The following is a 22,395-nucleotide window of genomic DNA, read 5'->3' on the forward strand; positions in this document are numbered from 1 at the left end:
CTCCTGTCCACTCTCTCCCCTTTGTCCCTCCATCCCTGTTCACTCTCTCTCTTCCTCTCATTTCTCTCTGTCCTTCCTTCCTCGGTCCCTCCCTCCCTCTCTCTCTCTCTCCTGTCCACTCTCTCCTCTCTCTCCTTTCCTCCCTCCTGTCCACTCTCTCCTCTCCTCTCTCTCCCTTCCTCTCTCCTGTCCACTCTCTCTCCTCCGTCCCTCCCCCCATCTCTCTCTCTCATGTCCACTCCCCCTCTTCCCTTCCTTCCTTCCTTCTCTCCCTTCCTCCCTCACTCCTGTCCACTCTCTCTCCCTCCATCTCTCCCCTCTCCTTCCTCTCTCCCATTTCCCTGTCCACACTTTCTCTCCTCTTATTTCTCTCATGCCTTCCTCCCTCCCTCCCTCTCTCCTGTCCACTCTCTCCTCTCCTCTCTCTCCCTTCCTCTCTCCTCCATCCCTCCCTCTCTCCTGTCCACTCTCTCCCCTTTCTCCCTCCCTTTTTCCCTGTCCGCTCTCTCCTCTCATTTCTCTCTATCCTTCCTTCCTCGCTCCCTCCGTCCCTCTCTCTCACATCCCCGCTCTTCCTCCCTCTCTCCTGTCCATTCTCTCTCCTCCGTCCCTCCCTCCATCCCTACCTCTCTCCTGTCCACTCTCTCCTCCCTCCCTCCCTTTTTCCCGGTCCGCTCTCTCTCTCTCAATCTCCTCTCCTTTCTCTCTCCCTCCCTCACTATCCTCTTTTTCTCCTGTCCACTCTTTCCCCTTCGCCCCACCATCCCTCTCTCTCATGTCCACCCTCCCTTCCTCCCTCCCTCCTTCTCTCCGTTTCTCCCTCTCTCCTCCATCCCTCCCTCTCTCCTGTCCACTCTCTCTCCACTCATTTCTCTCTCCTTCCTTCCTTCCTTCCCCGCTCCTTCCCTCTCTCCTGTCCACTCTCTCTAAACTCATTTCTCTCTCCTTCCTTCCTTCCTTCCCCGCTCCTTCCCTCTCTCCTGTCCACTCTCTCTCCACTCATTTCTCTCTCCTTCCTTCCTTCCTTCCCCGCTCCCTCCCTCTCTCCTGTCCACTCTCCCTCCACTCATTTCTCTCTCCTTCCTTCCTTCCTTCCTCGCTCCCTCCCTCTCTCCTGTCCACTCTCCCTCAGTCCGTCCCTCTCTCTTGTCCTCTCTCTTTCCTCCCTCTCTCCCACCGTTCGTCCTACTCTCTCCTGTCCACTCTCTCTTCATCCGTCCCCCCCTCCGTCCATCCGTCCGTCGTCTCTCTTTCTCTTTCTCTCTCTCTCTCTCTCTCTTTGCGTGGCATAACTGGGGCAGATGAAAATGTCACGGCGCAGGTTGATTTTGCAAAGAGCTTTTGATTGCTGCGTTCGTGTAATTGATTGTTCCAAGGACAGGGGGAAATCTGGAAATGTCATAACAGCTCTGCTTAGGCCGCTCCCACCGCCCCGCGATCGATGACGAGGAAAAAGAGCTATCGATTCACACGCGACGCCAAAACTCCAGCCTGAGACCGAGCAGAGAGAGAAAGAGAGAAGGAGAGGAGGAGAGGAGGGAGGAGAAAGTGATAGGGAGAGACGAGAGAGACGAGAGAGAGGAGAGAGTGACGGCGGGAGAGACGAGGAGCAGAAAGGACGAATAGAGAGAGAGGGACAAGGAGAAGGAGACATAGAGGGGAGAAAAGAGAGAAGAGAGAGCAAAAGAAACAAGAGGAGCGAGGAAGATAGGAGCAGGGAGAGGAGAAAGAGAGGCATGAGAAAGTAGAAGAGGTAGAGAGAAAAACAGAGGGAGTGGGGGGGTGAAGAAGGAGAGATGGAGTGAGGCATAGAGAGAGACAAGGATGGGGGTAGGGAGAGCGAAAGAAACAAGAGGAGTGAGGAAGACAGGAGCAAAGAGAGGGGGGAGAAAGAGAGAAATGAGAAAGTAATAGGAAGAGATGAGCGAGTTAAAGAGGGGACGGCAGAAGTAGAGATTTAGGGAGAGAGAGAGAGAGAGAGAGAGAGAGAGAGAGATGAGAAAGTGATAGGGAGAGACGAGAGAGAGGAAAGAGTGACGACGACAGGAGAAAGCGGACAGAGAGATGAGCAGCCGAAAGGACGAAGAGGGAAAGACAGAGAGAGTGAGGGGGGGGAGAAGAGTGGGAGATGAAGGAGGAGAGATGGAGTGAGGCATAGAGAGAGACAAGGAGAAGGAGAGATAGAGGGGAGAGAAGGGAGAGAGAAAGAAACGAGAGGAGCGAGGAAGATAGGAGCAGGGAGAGGAAAAAGAAAGTAGAAGAGGTAGAGAGAAAAACAGAGGGAGTGGGGGGGTGACGAAGGAGAGATGGAGTGAGGCATAGAGAGAGACAAGGATGGGGGTAGGGAGAGCAAAAGAAACGAGAGGGGGGAGAAAGAGAGATGAGAAGTGATAGGGAGAGACCGGAGAGAGGAGAGAGTGATGACGGGAGAGAGGGGACAGAGAGATGAGCAGAAAGAGGTAGAGAAAGACAAAAGGAAGTGAGGGAGAGATGAGTGAGGCATAGAGAGAGACAGGGAGGAGGAGAGATAGAGGGGAGAGAAGGGAGAGAAAGAAACAAGAGGAGTGAGGAAGACAGGAGCAAAGAGAGGGGGGGAAAGAAAGAGAGAGAGATGAGAAAGGAGAGAGAGAGGAAGGAAAGAGAATGCAGAGAGGAGAGAAGAGGAAGTGATAGAGAGAGACTGGAGAGAGCGACGGCGAGAAAGAGGGGATAGAGAGACGAGCAGAAATGGGAAGAGAAAGACAGAGGGAGTGAGGAAGAGATGAAGACGAAGAGATGGAGTGAGGCATAGAGAGAGATAAGGAGAAGGAGAGATAGAGGTAGGGAGGGAGAGAGAAAGAAACAAGAGGAGTGAGGAAAACAGGAGCAGAGAGAGGGGGAGAAAGAGGAGAGAAGGAGAGATGAGAAAGTGATAAGAAGAGACGAGAGAGAGAAGAGAGTGACGGCGGGAGAGAGGAAACAGACGAGCAGGAAGAGGTAGAGAAAGACAGAGGGAGTGAGGGGAGGAAAGGAGAGAGATGAAGAGAGAGAGGGAGAGATGAAGCAAGGCATAAAGAGAGACAAGGAAAAAGAGAGATAGAGGGCAGAGAAGGAGAGATGAGGCAGAGAGAGAGAAAGAAACAAGAGGAGTGAGGAAGACAGGAGGAGAGAGAGGGAGGAGAAAGAGAGAGAAGTGAGAGTGATGGCGGGAGAGAGGGGACAGAGAGAGAAATACAGAGGGAATGAGGAAGGAATGAAGAAGAAGAGCTGGAGTGAGGCATAGAGAGAGACAAGGAGAAGGAGAGATGGGGATAGGTAGGGAGAGAGAAAGAAAGAATAGAAAACAGGAGCAGAGGGAGGAGGGAGAACAAGAGAGAGATGAGAAGTGATAGGGAGAGGAGAGAGTTAAAGAGGGGATGGCAGAGAGAGAGAGAGAGGATAGAGGAAGTGGGAGGAGATGGAAAGAAGATAGAGATGGAGAGAGGGATAAAAAAGAGGGAGAGAGTGAGGAAAGAAAGATGGGAAGTTATAAAGGAGGAGAGAGGGAGAGAGATTTGTAGCTGTCACAGAAATTTTAATCTATAAGTTAAAAATACTCTTGTTTTTGAGTTCTTTGGAGTATTCTCAGTTGAACTAGTAAGATATAGAAAGTAGTGATATTTTTGGACTATTTTTAATATTGGTTTTAATAAAAATGTTTTGAACTTTAAGAAATGTACGTTTAGAAGTATGTAGTGTGTACAGGACTGAATAGCATTTTGAGAAGATACAGTTTTGATCATTTCTAAAGTACACTACACAGTTGAACGCAAACTACACACAGTAAATGATACATGATAGTATATATACATATATTATACTATAAACACATGGTATTATACATATATTATAAATTATACATATATTAGATTATACACAGTTTAGGAGGGGGATTTAAACCTAATGTCCCCACATGAAAATCAGGGCATTTACTTGTCTTATCAATAATACTTACATACATTACACATAGTACATTATATACAAATTTCATATTTTTTAATCACTTAATTCTACTAAGTTGTACCTTTAACTTATGCTGATTTATACCCACAATAGTTTCCGTTAGTCAAAAAAATATTAGTTAAAATTACTAAAAAAGAAGAATTATGAAGAGTTATAGGCGAGTTTCATTGTTGACAAAAGCGCGCGTTGCATGCTGGGAATTTTGGTCAGCGACAATAAACACTAATTCAACATGACGGACGGAGCGAGAAAGCATGTAAAGGGTATTGATCCCAGTTATTTATCCACTCTAACGGCAGAGGACCCAAGACCATGTGACCAGAAATTGGTCATAAGCATCGATGGACGACAAATCACCCTTTTCAACCCCGACAGAGTGTGGACCAAACCAAATTTCTGGTCAGAATCGCCAACTACCTGGACAAATATTCACTTGGGTGATATCCACAATGACTTGGTGGAAACTCCTGGGTCATTCACAGCAGAAAAGATGAAAACCTCCAAGAGTCTCGGATGTGTTGTTGAACTTGTTGGAGTCCACGGTTTGTTAGGATCTTCTACGTTTGCTCTGCGGAATGTTTGAAAGTCGTTTAATTCACCGTTAGTGGTTCTTTTCACTCAGAATACGAAAAAGACATTTTCCTTCTTCCGTGCTTCTATTTGTGCATCTGATAATGCAGCAGGAATTTACCATTATCAGGGATAAATACGTGAGGTTACGCACTGTGTTTGACGCTATCGTGTTTCTTGCCTCCGACCAAAATATTTCCCAGCATGCAACACGGGCTTTTAATAACAATGACGTCAGCTGAAACTCGCCTATAGCAACTTGACATTATTTAGTTTATTTTTAAAACTTTGAGTACACACCGTTTAATCTATTTAATTACTTTGAACGTTCAGGTTTACAGTGTAACACAAAAAACTCAAGTGTAATACATTCTGTCATGTTATAAAACAAATACAGTATTCAAGTTAAAATGCATCTTATTTTTGTAGTACTTTTGTCAACGCGATGTAGGTTTTGTTATAAGTTTTAATTTTGCTGCTTTTTCTTGCACCATTAAAAGCACAAAACTTCCAAATTGGCTACAGCTACTTTAACTTGTTGTCATGTACACACCTCTCACTTGGACAGTACTCTTGTAGAAAATATAACCTCCTGACCTGAAGTGGACTAAGGGAATGTGACGTCAGACGAAGCTCACCGAGGCTGGCGGTTATAGAGGCGAAATTGGCGCCTATTTTCATTTTTGAAATAGGAACTGAAATATAAAAACATGAGGATCATGTAAAGCGAATTAATATGAATATTTTTAGACCAAAATGAGGAGTCTGATAGCAGCAGTTACAGAGAAAAGAGACCTTTTTTTCAATACAAAGTGAATCGGAACCAGAGTGGATGGAGCCGAGAAGTGAAGTGCGCTTTTGCTTACTTCTGATTTGGAACTGTTATCCTGTCAAGTCCTCTGTGTAGCTCCGTGCTTTGTGAGGCCTCGTGTCTCCCTCCTCTCGTCCTCCAGAGTTCGAGGGTCTGGGCTGTGGATAAGGAGAATAAACGCTGAGAGTGTGATTGACGACGGACACGGGCTCCTGACCTTTGCATACGTGAGCAGCACATCTCGCTGTGAGCTCACACGCGCCGAGCTTTATGACGACGCAAAATCTGCACACAGGCTCTTGTTTTGTAAAAGGAGAGTGAGGCCCCAGCAAGAACCCAGAACTCTTTTCAATTAGACTTTTTACACAAATTTTGAGTGCACAGCTTTTCACCCACTCGAATGTTATTTTTGAGTATTTTTTTTTTAGTATTACAAATGTACAAGTTACAAAATGTCATTGGTAAAACAGACAACTTGTTCTTTGCTAGAAAAAATACACTATTGTAGATTATGAAAGTCAATGAAATTAGACTTAATGAGAGATAAATATTAGTCAAGTATGTTCATTTTGGAATTATAAAGGTTATATCTGGAACATGTGCTTCTGTTGGTTTAAAAATATAGTATAATCACAATTTATACTAAAGGACATGTCAAAGGACAGCCCTAAAAAAACTAATGTGTCTTGTGTATTGTCCTGTCAGTGCAGGTCAGTTTGAAGTGTGTTTGACAGGTTAGACGACTCATATGGAAGATCATTAGTTTCATCAGATTTGGAATTTTAAATGCTGCTGAATTTTGTAATTCTGAAAAAACCATGTTACTTATTATTTTCATTCTGATGAAATTGTAAGTATCGTATTTTTCAGACTACAAGTCGCTCCGGAGTATAAGTTGCAAGAGCCAAAAACTGCGTAATGAAGAAAAAAAAAACATATTTACAAGTCGCACTTTCTGGGAGAAATTTACCCCGACCAGCATTTCATCGTGAAAGGCAAGTTATAATAAAAAAATTAGACTAACGAACTAAAAATATTTTACATACGTTACATATGAACAGTTCTTCAGATAACTACAGCATGAACAACAGAACAGAACAAGTTTAACAAACTCTCCATCTCACTCCAAATCACTAAATCCATTCAACTCTTCATCCTCCGTGTCACTTCTGAGCAACTCTGTGACCTCTGGAGGTAAAGAGAGCGCTGCTTCCTCTTCTGTGTAGCTGTCGTCAGACTCAGCATCAGTTCCAGTTAGAATTATTCTGGTCTTTCTGAATCTCGACAGGATGGTTTCAGTGTCACTGAAGTCCAGGCTTTGTCCATCCATCCAGTGACTTCCAAAAAAGTTGCACGGTGCACCTGCCCGGTTGCCGTGAATTTGTGTTCTCCATCCCCACTTTCCGTCAGTCGCTCACTCCAAGCTTTCTTTCTGCTGCTCAGTTACTGTTTTCGGCTGAATATTTTGCTACTTGCAGAAGGACACATGCAGGAGACATGCGCAGTAGAGCCAAGTGACAGTGGTACAGGAGGAACAGGAGCAGCAGATACTCACACACAAGACTAGAGCCTCTCGCTGCGCTCAGTCTGAACATTTTAATATATAAATCACACCGGAGTATAAGTCACAGGAAACACCCAAACCATGAAAAAAGTGTGATTTATAGTCCACAAAGTACGGTACTTTCAGTGTGTTTAAAATATCTATCAAAAAAAAATCCCTTTCAAATATTGTGCACATACACTGCTAGTCAAACGTTTGGACACACACTCATTGTCTCATTGTATGTGGATAATGATAGAAATAAAACATAACACATGAATTATAAGTGTGTTCAAACTTTTGACTGGGAGTGTGTATTCCCGTAAATTCAACAGTCAACATTCACGGTGAAAAGTTTAGCAGCGAAAATCCAAGAGGCCAATGCAGAAAGAAATTTAATTACACACATCAGAAGGAGCTGTTTGCATTGTATTTCAGTGATCTGATAACTCCAGAAATCAGATCATGATCAGATTTGAGTTTGCGCTTCTGTCGCCATGTTTGATCAGACTTCCTCCGTCAGTGTGTTCTGTGTTGAATAGAGACAGTGTTCCTCGTCCTGTGTGTGTGAAGTGTGTATCTGCTCTGTATCTGTGTATCTGAGCTCACAGTGTGCTCTGGATCTGCTCTGTGTGTATCTGAGCTCAGTGTGTGTGTGTGTGTGTGTGTGTGTGTGTGTGTGTGTGCTCTGTATCTGAGCTCAGTGTGTGACATAATGGTTTGTGTTGTGCGTCCTTGGATGTGATCGTCTGTGGAAGACTGATACTGCCGAGGATACAGTGACACTGCAGAGCTGCAGGGGGAGTTTAAATGAAAGAGAGGAGGAGCAGACAGAGAGAGAGAGAGAGAGAATGGAGAGTGGGAGAACTGAAGTGAGAGAGGTGGGGAAAGAAAGAGAGCTGTAGAAAAGGACAGAGGGAAAGAGAAAGTGAGTGAAAGAGAGTGGAAGAGAGGGAGAAAGAGAGAGAGGGTTGATCTGAGGGGGTTAATTGGTGCCAATGGAAGTAGCTACAGGGCATCTGATAGAGGAGGAGCAGCTGGCTGTCTCAGAGACTGGCATGTCATGCCACTGTTAGCTTTCAGATTGTACAATCTTCTTTGTGAAGTGGTGGTGGAAGAGGTTGTGATTCTAATAGAGAAATGTAATGCACACATGCTTCTGTTTTGGTTACATTTACAACTTGACAAGAGGTTCTAACAGAACATGAGGCAAAGATGAGCACAGCACTAAACTCTGAAGTGAGAGAAATTCACTTTAGTTTGAAATGATGAGCGACCAATGAGCTCCTTCATTTCACTCGTGTCACTAGGGGTGTACAAAAATATTGAAATATCGATATATTGTATTGTTTAATGTGGTGATACAGTATCGACATCATGGGCTCCTGTATCGATATATTGTAAAGAGCAATTTTTGGTATATTTTACTAAATTTTACATTACACAAATTTGTTACAGAGCTACAGTTTTGTTGCTTGCTCAGAGGATGGAAACACATTTATGTGACACATTTGACATTTTCACAGTTTTAATGATTAAAATAGATGTGTTTTATATTAACTTTGCAAAAGAAGTGGTTTAGTAAAGACTTTTAATATCATAGCCATGATTTAGCCTTTATTTTTCATTGAACCGTATCGAATCAGTTTGAAATATTTCGAATCGAAAGTGCACTGTATCGAGATATGTATTGTGTCATGGCCTGGGTATCAAGGTAACTTCTTAATGATACCCAGCCCTACGTGTCACTGAAATAAACAGATTTGATTGGATGAACACGGGGAGAGGTAATGGAGTGATGAATATTTTTTTAGAAATATGTACTTGCTTCTTACATAAATAATGATGTGATGAATAGAGCTGGGTATCATTAAGAAGTTGCCGATACAATACATTCCTCGATATGTAGGCCATGATACAAAACATATCTCGATATATTGCACTATCGATTGAATATGATATATTTCAAATTGATTCGTTCAATAAAAATAAATGTTAAATCATTTGTGTGATACTAAAAGTCTTTGTTAAACCACTTCTTGTGCAAAGTTCATATGAAACACAAACATTTTACTCATCAAAACAGTGAAAATGTCAAATGTGTTGCATAAAAGAGAGAAAATATACCAAAAAATACTCTTGGCGATATATCGATACACCAACCCATGATATCGACACTGTATCATCCCATTAAACGATACAATATATCAATAAAAAATACACCGATATTTCTATTTATAACAGTACCATTCGATAAGTTGAAGTAGCAGTGATTCTAGACTCACTAACGGCATCTATCTGAGTTAAAAAGCATGCAGGGAATTGAAGAACTTTATCTGACATCAAATATTGACGAGACAACCTTTTGGGCGGCCATCTTGAACAGGAGTGGGCCTTCTTCTTCAGCTTTAGTGGGACTTTGAGCTTGTCATGGCTCTCCTGCTCAGAATACATCTATAAGAGAGTAAATAAAACATACACTCACACACACACTCTTCCTCTCTCCTCCTCAGGGTCTTACAGAGGCCAGGACCATTCAAAACCACCAATGACAACAAGACTACACTCAGATGCCTTTGGATTTATTGAACTTCTATACAAATAGTTCCTTAGAAATCTGTGTATTTATTGTGATTTGAGTCTATAATTATCAATGTATGTGTATCAAACATTTTAATACATTTTCTTATTATTGCAACTGTAAAATTAGACAAAAATATGACTCTTAACAGATAAGTTAGATTGAAGATTCACAAAATGTTTCAAAATAGTCTTAACATGTATTTAAGACCTGCTTGTCTCTGGAGATATGATTGCATTGCCTGGAAAGCACCACAATATGGCATTAAACGTACCTAACGTCATTTGAATCAAGTGGGTGACTACAGCAGGCCATATTCCCAGTCAGATCTGTGGAAAGGTGACCCTGCCCACCGTAAAAAGACAAGTTTTCAAGGACTTTTTGAACAGTTAAATCTTTAGTATTGAATAAATGCAAGACAGATTAGTTAAAATTTTGGACATAGGACCTCATTTCCTAGTGAGCCAGAGTGTTGGAGACGTGTGGAGACACTTTTTAAAATATTCCATCCAGTCCTTGTATTTGCAGAGGTCACTGGTGCTAGGCTAGTGCATGTCAATGGCCATAGTTAGCCTGCCACTAAAAACAGTCTTACCCACTCTACAAAACACCCGAAGTAAATCTATTATTACACCAGATTGTTGATGTAAATGTCTGTGTTGATAGAATAATTTTAGAAGTAAAACCAACCTTGCATATGAAGGATTTATGTCTGAGCAGCAGCAGTGAGTTGTACTTCCTGATAGAAAGTTAGACAGCGGCGGACTGATATATGAGAAAATAGTCCCTCAACGTGCGACGATTCATGCGATGCAAAGTTAGTTTTATTTCAAACATTATCGTATCGACACAGACATTCACATGGACAGTCTGGTGTAATAATAGTTTTGCTTCGGGTGTTTTGTGGAGTGGGTAAGACTGTTTTTAGTGGCAGGATAACTATGGCCATTGACATGCACTAGCCTAGCACCAGTGACCTCTGCAAATACAAGGACTGGATGGAATATTTTAAAAAGTGTCTCCACACGTCTCCAACACTCTGGCTCACTGGGAAATGAGGCCCTACGGCTCTTTAATACCATACTGTGGAACATCCCAAGCAACAACAGTAACATCACCATGGAGACCGGCAGATGACAGATGCTATACCTGAAAGGGTACATAGTGAAACCTTTAAAGTATAACCCGTTGACAGATAATGACTCAGTCGTGGTCCGTCATATTTCTCCATGGAGATGTTATTTCTTTGTCTGTAATGTTTCACAGTATGGCATTAAACCTTTCAATCTCCCTGGAGACCAAACCAGACTAAGTTACAGGTCAGATCTGTGGAGATGCAACCCCGCTCACAGTCAGAATGTCTGTTTTTCAAGGTATTTTTGAGCTATAAATCCACTTGTAACTGAATAAATGAAAGGTAGAGCTGTTTAATGTCATACTGTGGAACATTCCAGGCAGAGCAATGACATCTCCATAGAAACAAGATGACGGACCTCCAAGTAAAAAGTTAGAGTGCACCTTGAAACAACTCTAATAATATAGAGCCATAAATTACACAAAAACTAAACTACAAGAAAACAAAAAATTCTGAATTCATTTTTCAAGTTTGTATTATTTTACAGTGCAGCCTCTCCTCCTCTTCTGTCCATTAGTCCAAAGCGCTTCACCCCGGGGCTTCCTCTTCGGGCTCTTGTGAAATATTGATACAAAAAAAGTCTGTATTTGCGGCGAGGCGTTCAACGGAGCGGTCAGTGTGGGACTTTTGAGTGCTCGGCTGGTGCCCTATGCTGAAGAGCTGCACTGTGAAGAACATGGACAGCGCTGTTATGTCCCATTCATATTTAAACATGTCCAAAATGCACGGGGAAGCTTCACATGTGAGATTTAAGTGTCAGAATAACTGTCAGCCTGTTAATATGAGCTGAAAAGGCTAAACGCACTGCAAAACGACATGCGCTCCCTCAGGAAACTACAGCGTATTGTGTTTTGTAGCATTCACAGCTTCTCTTTTTTTTTTTTTTTTTAACCAGATTTGCGTTCACTTTCTTGAATTTGACGGCAGGTTGAAATAATAACGCTATGGTAGATTTACTATTTTTGAAGAAATATACAAACTTAAGATCCACAAATGTTGAAGCTTCTCGTTATTTGTTTGGGATTGGGTCCACTAATTTGCCATATTCATTTTAATCTCAACTGACATTTTAAAAGTGAAAAAATGCATAGCACACTCAAAAGGACGATTTCCAAAAGCTTTCTTTATTTTTACATAACGTTTCGGCAAAAAGTCTTCGTCAGATCATTTTTCTTGCTTTGGACCACAGTATACAAAACGGTTGCCAGCCCAGGTGCTCAGATCCCCCACTACTGAATCAGAGGTCCCAAAGTGAGGTCACCCAGTGAGATCAGCTCCCTCTACAACAAGAAAAACAGATACTATGTACATAAAACATTCTACCTCCCATCCGATGAAACTTAACTTTTAAATTGCCGTTCCTTGCATTTGCACCTTTACAAAAACTTTGGTGTATGTTTTCTGTTTCATATAATTTCAACTGACAACAACTAACTCCTTAGGTTGAAAAACTGCACCACTTTGTGAAGCTATAGTGCAAAAATAATTTCACTTTTGTTCATTTATACTGACAGAGAAGGTGCTGAACTTTTGTGCCAGTTTTTGTTTCATGTGGATAGGCTCAGTAATTACAAGCCCGATTCATCTGCCGGTTTCACTTTGTGTAAACCGTCTGACCTCGCAGCATTAGGATTCGTTCGCTCGACAGTAGGCAGGTACTTTTTTTAATTTAACCAATAGCTGTTATTTGGTCGTGACATATGTAATGCGCCACTAAAGGGCTAACTGATATATTAAGCTTTTCCCAAATCCCATAGGAAGAAGGACAATAACGTCTTTCCCCTTGGTAAAATTCACCAAACATTCTCTTTGTTCTGGCTTTAAATCCTCGATCTCGGGAACTGTTGCCAACACAGAATGTCTGTCTTCATCTACATCCATCTTGACCGCTTTGTTTACTGTTGTGCTGAACCACAAAAAGGTCATGGCTTCATCGCTCTTCGCTGATTGGCCGGTGCTCAGTCTACAGCTTCTGGGTTTCTTGCAAATCGTGTATCTAGTGTATTCCGATTCCTGACCTCGTCGCTGGAGAGAAATGAAACTGAGCAAATGCACTAGGTGGCGCCAGCCTGGCTAAGTAATTACACTGATATGAACCATAAACCAGGTCAACAAATCTGCAAATTCCACCTGAGAATTCTGACCTGTCCTCCAACTCATCTTAAACTATAGAGATTCTACAATGTTATATATTGTTATGTAATTAGGGATGTAACAATAACCAAAATATCATGTTGTTGTATCGTCAAAAGTCTCACAATAATATCGTGGACCATCACAATATATCGAATTGCTCATTTCTTTGCTTAAATTCATGGTTATGGTGCACCAACAAAAAAAATAGAGAACTACATATACCATGATCCTTTGCTATGCTCAATCAATCTACATGATGAAATAACTGTTATAAGCACTTTTAAATCTTCATTTTTTGGATTTTGACAAAAAAGTACCATATACACAATGTGGTTAGAATCTATAAAACATCACAATAGATATCATACAATGAGATGTTATTGTGAAAATATCGAATCAAGAGATTATCGTATCATGACATCCCTCGTTGTAATGTCACGTGAACACAATCTATAGTCTGTACAATTTGATAACGTCAAAATCTCAGAGGTAGTTTAGGGGCCATTGTAATTCTTATGTCCAAAAAAACAAAAAGCACATTACGGTCTTTTCTCTTGCTCTTATTTGTAGGGATGTAGCGATATCCAAATCTCTTGGTACGATATTTTCACGATATAAAGCTCACTGTACGATATTTATTGTGATATTTTACGTAGGTTGTTTGCTATAGTCATAAATGTTGACTTTTAACCATGCGTGTGTGTGTAGTTTTGATTTCAGCACTATGTTCAGTGCAGGGTTCCTCTCCTCTCTCTGTTTTTAATTCCAATTCCAACCTCAAATGTAATATACTGTTTGGTTTGTTATTCAAATTTTAATAAAAGATGACTTCAAACTTGTTACAGGGCAACATTTGTGCAGGCATCTGATTGGACAGTGTCAGTTTAAAAAGAGAAATTTAATTATTCATAAAAAGTGTATTATTTCAACAACAAAACAAAATCAACCAAATTTTGTTTCATTTAGTTTTCCACTTTGAATTGTGACTAATTAAATGTTGTGTGCGCAAAACTTTGCTTTGTAATATTGTGTTTTATGAAAATGGGAATGGTTAGTGGAACAGATTTGAAAAGGATGACACATGGGTCACATTTGTAGTGCAATCAGAATGATTCTTTTCTCAGACCAGGGAGTCCAAACTGCGGCCATCAGAGCAATTTTTGTCAGCCCTTAAGCTCAAAATGCTCTTTTGCACCTTGTGATGTCATGAAGCGGTAGTTTTCACGTTAACAGCTACTTTTTACCTTTAGTTGACTAGAGAATGGCAGTTCCAGGACTGAAATTATCTAAATGATTCTAGTGAAGGTGTATGGAGTTTAAAAACACACTGGAGCACTTCCTATATCACCACATGACATCACAAGGTGGAACAGAGTGGTTTCAGTTTCAGAGAAGAAATCAGCCTAAACATGTGTAACTATTCCTTATCTGGCTGGTGTTTTGAAAAACTACAGAGGATTTTCAGACAACATGAAATCCCAGTCTATTTCAAACCTACAAACACTTTAAGACATTAACTGGCCCAAAACAAAACAGTGAGCCACAAACTAAGTCTAAAACACTGAAAGGTCTACTCCTTTCAGTGAGGTGGAAGACTGCAGAGAGCGTTACATTGGAGAAACAAAACAGTCACTTTGCGAGAGGATGTATCAACACAGACAAGAGAGCAGTAGTGGACCTCAGTCTACTGTTCATCTCTATATAAAAGCTACAGGCCACTCCTTTGTGGACAGTGAGGTACAGATCTGAGCCAGAGAAAAGAACTGGTTTGAGAGAGGAGTTAAAGAGGCTATTTTTGTTAAGATGACCCCACACTCAGCGCAAGTTCAACTAACAAACAGAAAGTATAAACAAGGATGTGTGTTAGTTTCAGAGTAGCTTCAGTGTATTTAGCTCCTCCCTGCAGACAGATATAAGGAAGTGTCCACCTGCATTCTGACCACAACTGAAGAAGCAGCTTGGATGAGCTGCGAAAGTTTTTCGACCAAAATAAACTTTAGTCCAGTTGACAATTGAATTTCTCCTGTTGCCTAAATCTGCAGGGTTTGTGTGTTCAACATGTGTGAATGAAACAAAACACAACTCCAGGTCTGTTTGTGATGAGTAAACAATAGAACATAGATCAGAAAATAGTGCAGTATGGGCACTTTAAGTATTTCTACTTTTTTTTCTTGTATCCATCACAGTCTGTACCATTTATAGCTATTCACAAAATGTCATTGTGCAATGAAAACCATTACTTTGAAAGCAACTTAAGACATTTTTTTACTACTTGGAGTGAAAATAATACTTGTTTTTGTAAAATGTTGTACCTGTAATGTTATCACGACACTAAAACTTCAAACTCTACTTCAGTACTTAAGACTGGACTCGACACTCACTGTTGGTGTCAGATATTTGGATACTTTTGACAGCCCTGTCTTCTATATTGTTCCATTTGGCGTCTCGTCCCACTATTGTCCTGTGAAAACAATCTATACTGACTCAGCCTAACTCTAATTGGCCGATGCGAAACATGTCAATTACAGATACTGTCGTTTAATTACGTGTTAATTAAAGCCATAGCGTTTGTGTTGTGAGTGTGTGCAGGTGAATAATCAAACTTGTAATTGCTGTTTACCAGATTGTCAGGGAAAAATGACGAGACAGATTGCGCGTAATCTCTCCAAATTTGGTTTAATTGTGTCGCTTCAACTCTGATAATTGAATCTGCTTTTCTGAGCGCATAACATCATCTTTCCAACATCGGCCGCCGTTTTCCATTTTATTCCTCTGTCAACAAAATCAATTTTCCAAACATGAAGCGCTACAAATTAAGATGGTGGATAGTCGTTTTTTAATATTTTTCACTCAAGCGATTTTGACGTTTGAATGGGGTTTTACAGCGCGCCAGTTAAAGGGGCTAGGGGCTATTCCCGTGGAGAACAAAAGCTTTTATTTGTATAATCGCCATGGCAGCGGACATTCGGAGTAACACTTAACAAGAGCGGCCCGATCAATTTGCCAGTGTCACTCATTGGGCGGAGATTGTTGTAAACATCTCAAGTGGAGGGAGGCATAGAGAGGACACTGCGCTAGGTCAATGCGCAGTCGTGAATCACATGTCGTTTCCATGGTTATTAACGACTTAAAGGTGCACTGTGTAACTTTTCTGGTGGGCACATGCTTGTCTCCATGGAGGTTTTACTGCGCTGGGCAGCACTAAATCAGTGGGCAGTCTTGAATTGCATGTTGCTAAAGATGTGTCTTTTGGATGGTTTACACACTTTACACTATAATTTAGACACATTTGAAATAACTAACATTTACTGGTCTGGACTAGATATTTGTTAGATTCTTTGTTCATCTGCAAGTTTGAAAATTCTTATTATATATCCTTGTACTTTACATAATACGAGAAACTTTCTCATAGTGCACTTTTAAAATATACTTTGGCTGGTTTTAAAAAAGACCTTGATTCGACTGATAGTTGAATAAAAACTAAATTGTTCACAAAAAGTTCATTATTTCAACAACAAAACCAAATCTAGTTTCTTTTAGTCTTTTCTGTTCATATTGTGACTAATTAAATATTATGTTAGCAAAACCTTTCTATGTAACTTTTGTTAGTGGAACAGAATTTTTTATTTATTTTTTTGTCATTTGAAAAACATGACATCTGGGTCACATTTCCCGTGCAATCAAAAAACAATGTTTTGAAAGTACTTCTTTATTTTATTTGAAAAAAAAAACTTTCATAAAATTTTTTTTTTTTTTTTTTCCCCTGTAATATTCCTCTGTAGAACCATTCCCTCTCTGATGTCTGCAGACGGTCAGTTTCTCTGCATTCTATTTTAAAGGCGCTTTACCTGATTTTTACTTTCTTTAAAAAAAAAAAAAAGAACTTGTTTTTTAAACAACTTGCAGTGGTCCACAGTTATTCCTCACTTACCTTATGCATTCAGAGAGTCCTAATTATTCACAACGATGAGTTTATAATCTCTTTTCACAACATTCAGAGCCCAGAGCAGAGTTTGCCATCACTAACAACAACTGGCATGCTAATAGTGCATCACCTGATTAACCATAAAACACTAATTTGATTCAAATAGTGCACAATAGACTTATGTTGATGTTAAAAGCTGCTTATACTCCTTCATTTAAGTCAGTTTTTCTAATAGATATTCATCTTGATTTTTGAGTGCCTATTTCTATTCTCATGCTGTTCTTGAACTGTGCGTTGCAACTCTGGAATTTCCCCATTGTGGGACAATTAAAGGTCATCTTATCTTATACAATAAATCTGTACTGGGGTAAGACCTTTGCACAAATATATAGAAAAAAATGTTATATTGGGCCTTTAAATAATTTTCATAATGTTTAAAGGAACCATAAGAACCAGAACATATCTTGCTCGAAGTTTAATTCCCCTTTCTCTTTCTCTCTATTTCAGTGTACATGCCTGACGAGGACGCCATTTTGGAGGAACCCATCGCGGAGGAAGATGGAGACAACGACGCTCAGACAGAAGAGGAGTGCTCGGAGAAAACCAGCCCCAAACTATCACCAGAAGGGGGCGATATGGACAACAAAAGCACCAACACCTACAGCAACGCAAACTCCCCGATCAGCGTGCTTTCCAACCAGGAAGCAGAACTGGAATCCCGGTTGAGTGACTGTAGCGACCGATTGTCCGATTTCAAGACCGCCTCCTCGCCCCCGGAAAGCCAACGCGATGACGAAGCGAGCCGTGGATCCAAAAACAAAGAGGAGACAACAGGAAGTAGTTTGGAGAAAATGCGCGCCGCCTATGCAAACTTCTTGTCCGATTCCTACTGGACGGGAGTGGATTTGAAAGTAGCAAAAAACGCGAGCAAAGCGAATTGCGATAGCACTAACGGAAGCGCTAACAACACCGCCAGTAATAATAATAAAAGCGAGTTTGATTGGCACCAGGATGCGTTGTCGAAAACTCTACAACAGACTGTCTCTCCCAAGCCTACATCCAAACCGAATCTTTTCAGTTCCGTGCATCTTTACCGGCAGAGCGCTAAACCGTGCGGATCGGTGTTCACGGGAGCGAGCAGGTTTCGTTGTAAGGACTGCAGTGCCGCTTATGACACGTTGGTGGAGCTAACGGTGCACATGAACAAAAGCGGACACTACCAAGACAATAACCATAGCAAACAGGCAGGCAACTCCGCTTCCTCTTCCAAATCTCGTAAAAGAAACCTGCAAGACCTAGAAGGCAAAGAGGACGCTCAGAAAGTTTTAAAATGCATGTTCTGCGGCCATTCGTTCGACTCGTTGCAAGATTTGAGCGTGCATATGATTAAAACGAAACATTACCAGAAAGTGCCTTTAAAAGAGCCAATCCCGGTTATAACTCCCAAACTTTTGCCACCAGCGAAAAAGCGAGCGTTCGAAGTCGCTAGGCCATGCTCTCCTGACTCTACGACTGGCGTTTCCGGATTCACCGACGCTCAACGGGCGGCGAACATGTCCAACGCCAACAACCGCTACGGCTATCAGAACGGAGCGAGCTACACGTGGCAGTTTGAGACGTGCAAGTCGCAGATCCTTAAATGCATGGAGTGCGGCAGCTCGCACGACACGCTCCAGCAGCTCACCACTCATATGATGGTCACGGGACATTTTATCAAAGTGACAAACTCGGCTTCCAAAAAGGGCAAACAGCTCGCGCTCGATCCGTTGGCGATCGAAAAGATGCAAGGGTTAGCGGAACCGGCGACGAACGAGAAAGACGGGGAGATGGTTTCGTCGCCCAAAACGCCCGCAGGGAGCGAGAAGGACAGTCAGGGGGACTCTACTTCAGATAAAATGGAAGAAGGAAGCGCTAAAGAAGATAAGGCAGAGAGTGATGACCAAAAACCAGGGAACGGGACTTTTAAGTACCCGTATTTGCGAGAGGAGGACCTGGAGAAAGAATCAGGAGGAGGAGGGGATATTCTGAAATCATTAGCCAATACTGTGGCCTCTGCCATCAATAAAGCGCAAACTGGTACGCCAAGTTGGAGCGCTTACCCAAGCATCCACGCCGCCTATCAACTATCAGGCATTATCAAAAGCCCTCCTCTCTCCACTTCGCCACCCGCCCAGCTAAAGCACGCGTTTAACCACAAGCTGAGACCCATCGCCCCCAAGGGAAAACTCTACTCTCCTCCCCAGGGACTGCATCAAAATACGGACATCAAAAAGGAAAAGGTTGGCATTAGCGATGGTAAAGAAAGTCAGAATTTGAAGTTTGATCTCGGCGAGAACGATGACAGCGATTGTCAAGATGATTCCTCGTCCTCTTCAAAGCTGGATGCCGACTGCGTGAATGAAGATGCGATCAAAGACAAGTTGAGCCCGGATTTTTCTGACAGAGGCAAGACAACGCCGAGCCCCTGCGCCAGCAACGGACGCGGCACTTCAGAGGCTACCAATGACACCGCGGATATGCTGGCAGTTAACCCTCTTAGCGCTCTGCAGTCCGTTTTGAACACGCATCTAGGCAAAGCTAATAAACCTAACAACTCCAGGCAGGATAAATTAGCAGCTCATGCCCAAGCCATTTTTGCAGACATGAACCGTAGCAATGAAAAACAATCTCGGATGCTCGGGAGTCCAGTGAGGAGCAAACCGGATAACCCTTTCATTTTTGTCAACGATGACCAGCCTATAGACTTGACGAAATCAAAACATAACAAGGCAAGTTCTTCGCTTTTGCAAACGTCAACGCCGGTACCGCAGAAATACGCGTTATCCGACATCGCCGACATGGTTAAGGTGCTGCCGAAAGCTACAACGCCAAAACCGTCCCTCCAGTCGCGACTCCCGACGATGAAATTGGAATCAGACGTGAGGAGATTCGAAGACGTCTCCGCCGAAGTCTACTCCGTCCACAAACGCAAAGGGAGGCAGTCCAATTGGAATCCGCGCCACCTTCTTATCCTGCAAGCCCAGTTCGCGTCGAGCTTATTTCAGACTTCAGAAGGCAAATACTTACTGTCAGATTTGGGCCCTCAAGAACGCATGCAAATCTCCAAATTCACCGGACTCTCCATGACGACCATAAGCCATTGGTTAGCGAATGTCAAATACCAGCTACGGAAAACCGGAGGGACAAAATTCCTCAAAAACATGGATTCAGGTCATCCGGTTTTCTACTGTAATGACTGCGCTTCACAGTTTAGGTCACCCGCTACCTTTATTTCGCATTTGGAGTCCCATCTTGGGTTCCAGATCAAAGACATGTGTAAAATGCCGGTAGAGCACCACACGAAAGTCGAGGAGCCCGAACTGCCCAAGGCCCTAAGCGTACGGCCCTCTCCGGATGCGCTAATCTCCGAAGAGGACATAGACTCTAAGTTCAAATGTAAACTGTGCTGCCGGACATTTGCCAGCAACCACGCGGTCAAACTGCACTTGAGTAAAACGCACAGCAAATCGCCCGATAACCACTCACAGTTTGTAGAAATGGACAAGGAGTAGTCTTTTGATAATATGTGTTTTTATTGTTTTAACACACGGGTTCAGGCATTTCACACAGCATTTTTGTTGTTTTTTTTGTTTAGATTTGTAGTGCAGTGGTTCTCAGATTTGTGGAATACTACCAAGACTTGATCATGACTAAAACAGGACTAATAAATGACAAAATGACGGATTAAATAATTCTAAATCCGGATTAGCCCTTAATTTTCTGAAATCCTGGGTTCTTTCATCAAAATCTTTTACATCAGTTTTGGTAAACGTATTTCACTTGAGAAGTAATTAACTACACCTTCGTCTAAGAGTCCACGCTTCAATAATTTAAAGAAAAGAAGAGTTTTGAATTGTGAAAAGTCCTCAAAATGTCGGCATATTTGCAAACAAAACAAAACAAATGTGGCTCATAACAAGAAGTTGAAACCACTGAATCGAATGTATTTATGTTGTCCACCGCTACTTTGCCCTAACTTTAGAGAAAAGTAAAAATATAACTAAAAGAATGTTGCTGTGGTGGAAGGAAGTACTCTAACTTACCTAAGTAAAAGTACAAATACCCAAGCAAAAACATAAGTAAAAGTGTCACATGAAAAAATCTATTCAAGTAAATTTTACACTTTACATTTTACACAGAGATTTAGATTTTCAAAAAGTGCTTTATTTTGTTCACCAGAAAAAATGTATCAATCGTTTTTTTCCTTATCTGATTTTATGTATATATTTTTGCTTGCTCAAATTATGAACGTGTTAAAAATAAACCCTCAGCCTTTTCTAGTTCAGAAATGTAGAGGAGTAGAAAGTACACATACCTGCTCTCAAACGTAGTGAAATAAAATCGAAACTAAAGTGCGAACAGCAAAAATATATACTTAAGTTCAGTACTGTCACTACTTTTACTTTGTTAGGTTCCACCACTGCTGACTAATAAAAACAATGTCTGAGCATGGACTTTTATTAAACAAAAAAGCCCTGAATCACCATAGAATCATAACTCTTCAGATTAACCACATGGATTTCAGAATGATGACTGTTTCCATAGCAATTACTAATTTAACACAAAAAATAAATAAATAAATCTATCTTTTGAATGGCTAAACTACCTCTAAACTTCTAAATGTCAGCATATTTGCATTCAGGACTAAGAGAGTTTAACTATAACAGGAAAATGAAACCATCACAGCAAAAAGTGTAATGTTAAAATGTACTCTCACAGAATCAATTTTAACATTTACTCAGGGTTTAAATGATTCCAACCTGTTAATTTAAATTAAAAAAAAAAAAAAATTAAGTAACACTGGACCAAAGTTCCTGTTTAACCCTGAAATCAACTTTGGTCGAGTGTTACTTAAGTATCATTTCTAAAAAGTGTTAAATTAACTCTAGAACAGATCGGACTTATATAAAAGTCGAGATTTAGCTTAACAACATATGAGGTGTTTTATTTTTACACTTTATTTTAGTTAATTTAAGATGAAATTATGTACAAAAAGGTGACAAATTAACACTAAGGGAAGTTGAATGAACACTAGGGGAAGTTGAATTTACTTCCACCATATCAACTCTAGCAAATAACCCCAACTCGAACCCCCATTTAAGAGTTAAAATAACACTTTTTTGGATTAAAAACAACTCTGAAATATTTTACCCTAAAATTTAAACTCTCCGTTTTTTGCTGCATTTGAATTGAATGTATTGGCATATCCACTTCCGCCCTTTGAAACGAAACAAAAACACAACTAAAACAACGTAATAAAAGCAGATTTGAATCCGCGTCCCACAGTTTGAGAACCACTGCTGTAGTTTCCATCGTAACTATGCCATTTCAGCCACACTGGTTTCAACATGTATAACTAAATAAACACTTTACGTGATATTTTTGCACCCCGCTCCGATGCACCAACAGTAATGGATAATATTACTGCTTGAAAAAACTAAAAACTAAAAAAAAAAAAAAAAAAAAAAAACATTATTGCTGATGTCTGCATGCAATCTCCCTGGCTATGACTACTATTTATTTGTATGATATGTCAAGTTTCAATTGTACTCCGAGTGAGGCCGCTAATGAACTATTGTAAGTTACACCTGCTGTTCAGACAGATAGGCCCGACGCACACACACACACACACACACACACACTCACTCACACACCCACACACACAAACACACAC

The 22,395-nt window shown here is 41.2% G+C and overlaps 1 protein-coding gene across 1 annotated transcript in view; it reads left to right on the plus strand.

Annotated features, from left to right (window-relative positions):
- The window catches only part of LOC110156316 (teashirt homolog 2), a 155,035-nt gene extending 133,884 nt beyond the window's left edge, over nucleotides 1-21,151 (plus strand). Inside the window, exon 2 of the mRNA XM_055166486.1 lies at nucleotides 17,190-21,151. Coding sequence (XP_055022461.1) covers nucleotides 17,190-20,233 — 3,044 coding nt within the window. The 3' untranslated portion in view covers nucleotides 20,234-21,151. The remainder of the gene's footprint in view (nucleotides 1-17,189) is intronic.
- Nucleotides 21,152-22,395: the final 1,244 nt, after the last annotated feature.

Source organism: Boleophthalmus pectinirostris, unplaced genomic scaffold (genome assembly GCF_026225935.1).
Source record: "Boleophthalmus pectinirostris isolate CB_2022bp ecotype Guang Dong unplaced genomic scaffold, ASM2622593v1 HiC_scaffold_8, whole genome shotgun sequence".
Classification (NCBI taxonomy): Eukaryota; Metazoa; Chordata; class Actinopteri; order Gobiiformes; family Gobiidae; genus Boleophthalmus; species Boleophthalmus pectinirostris.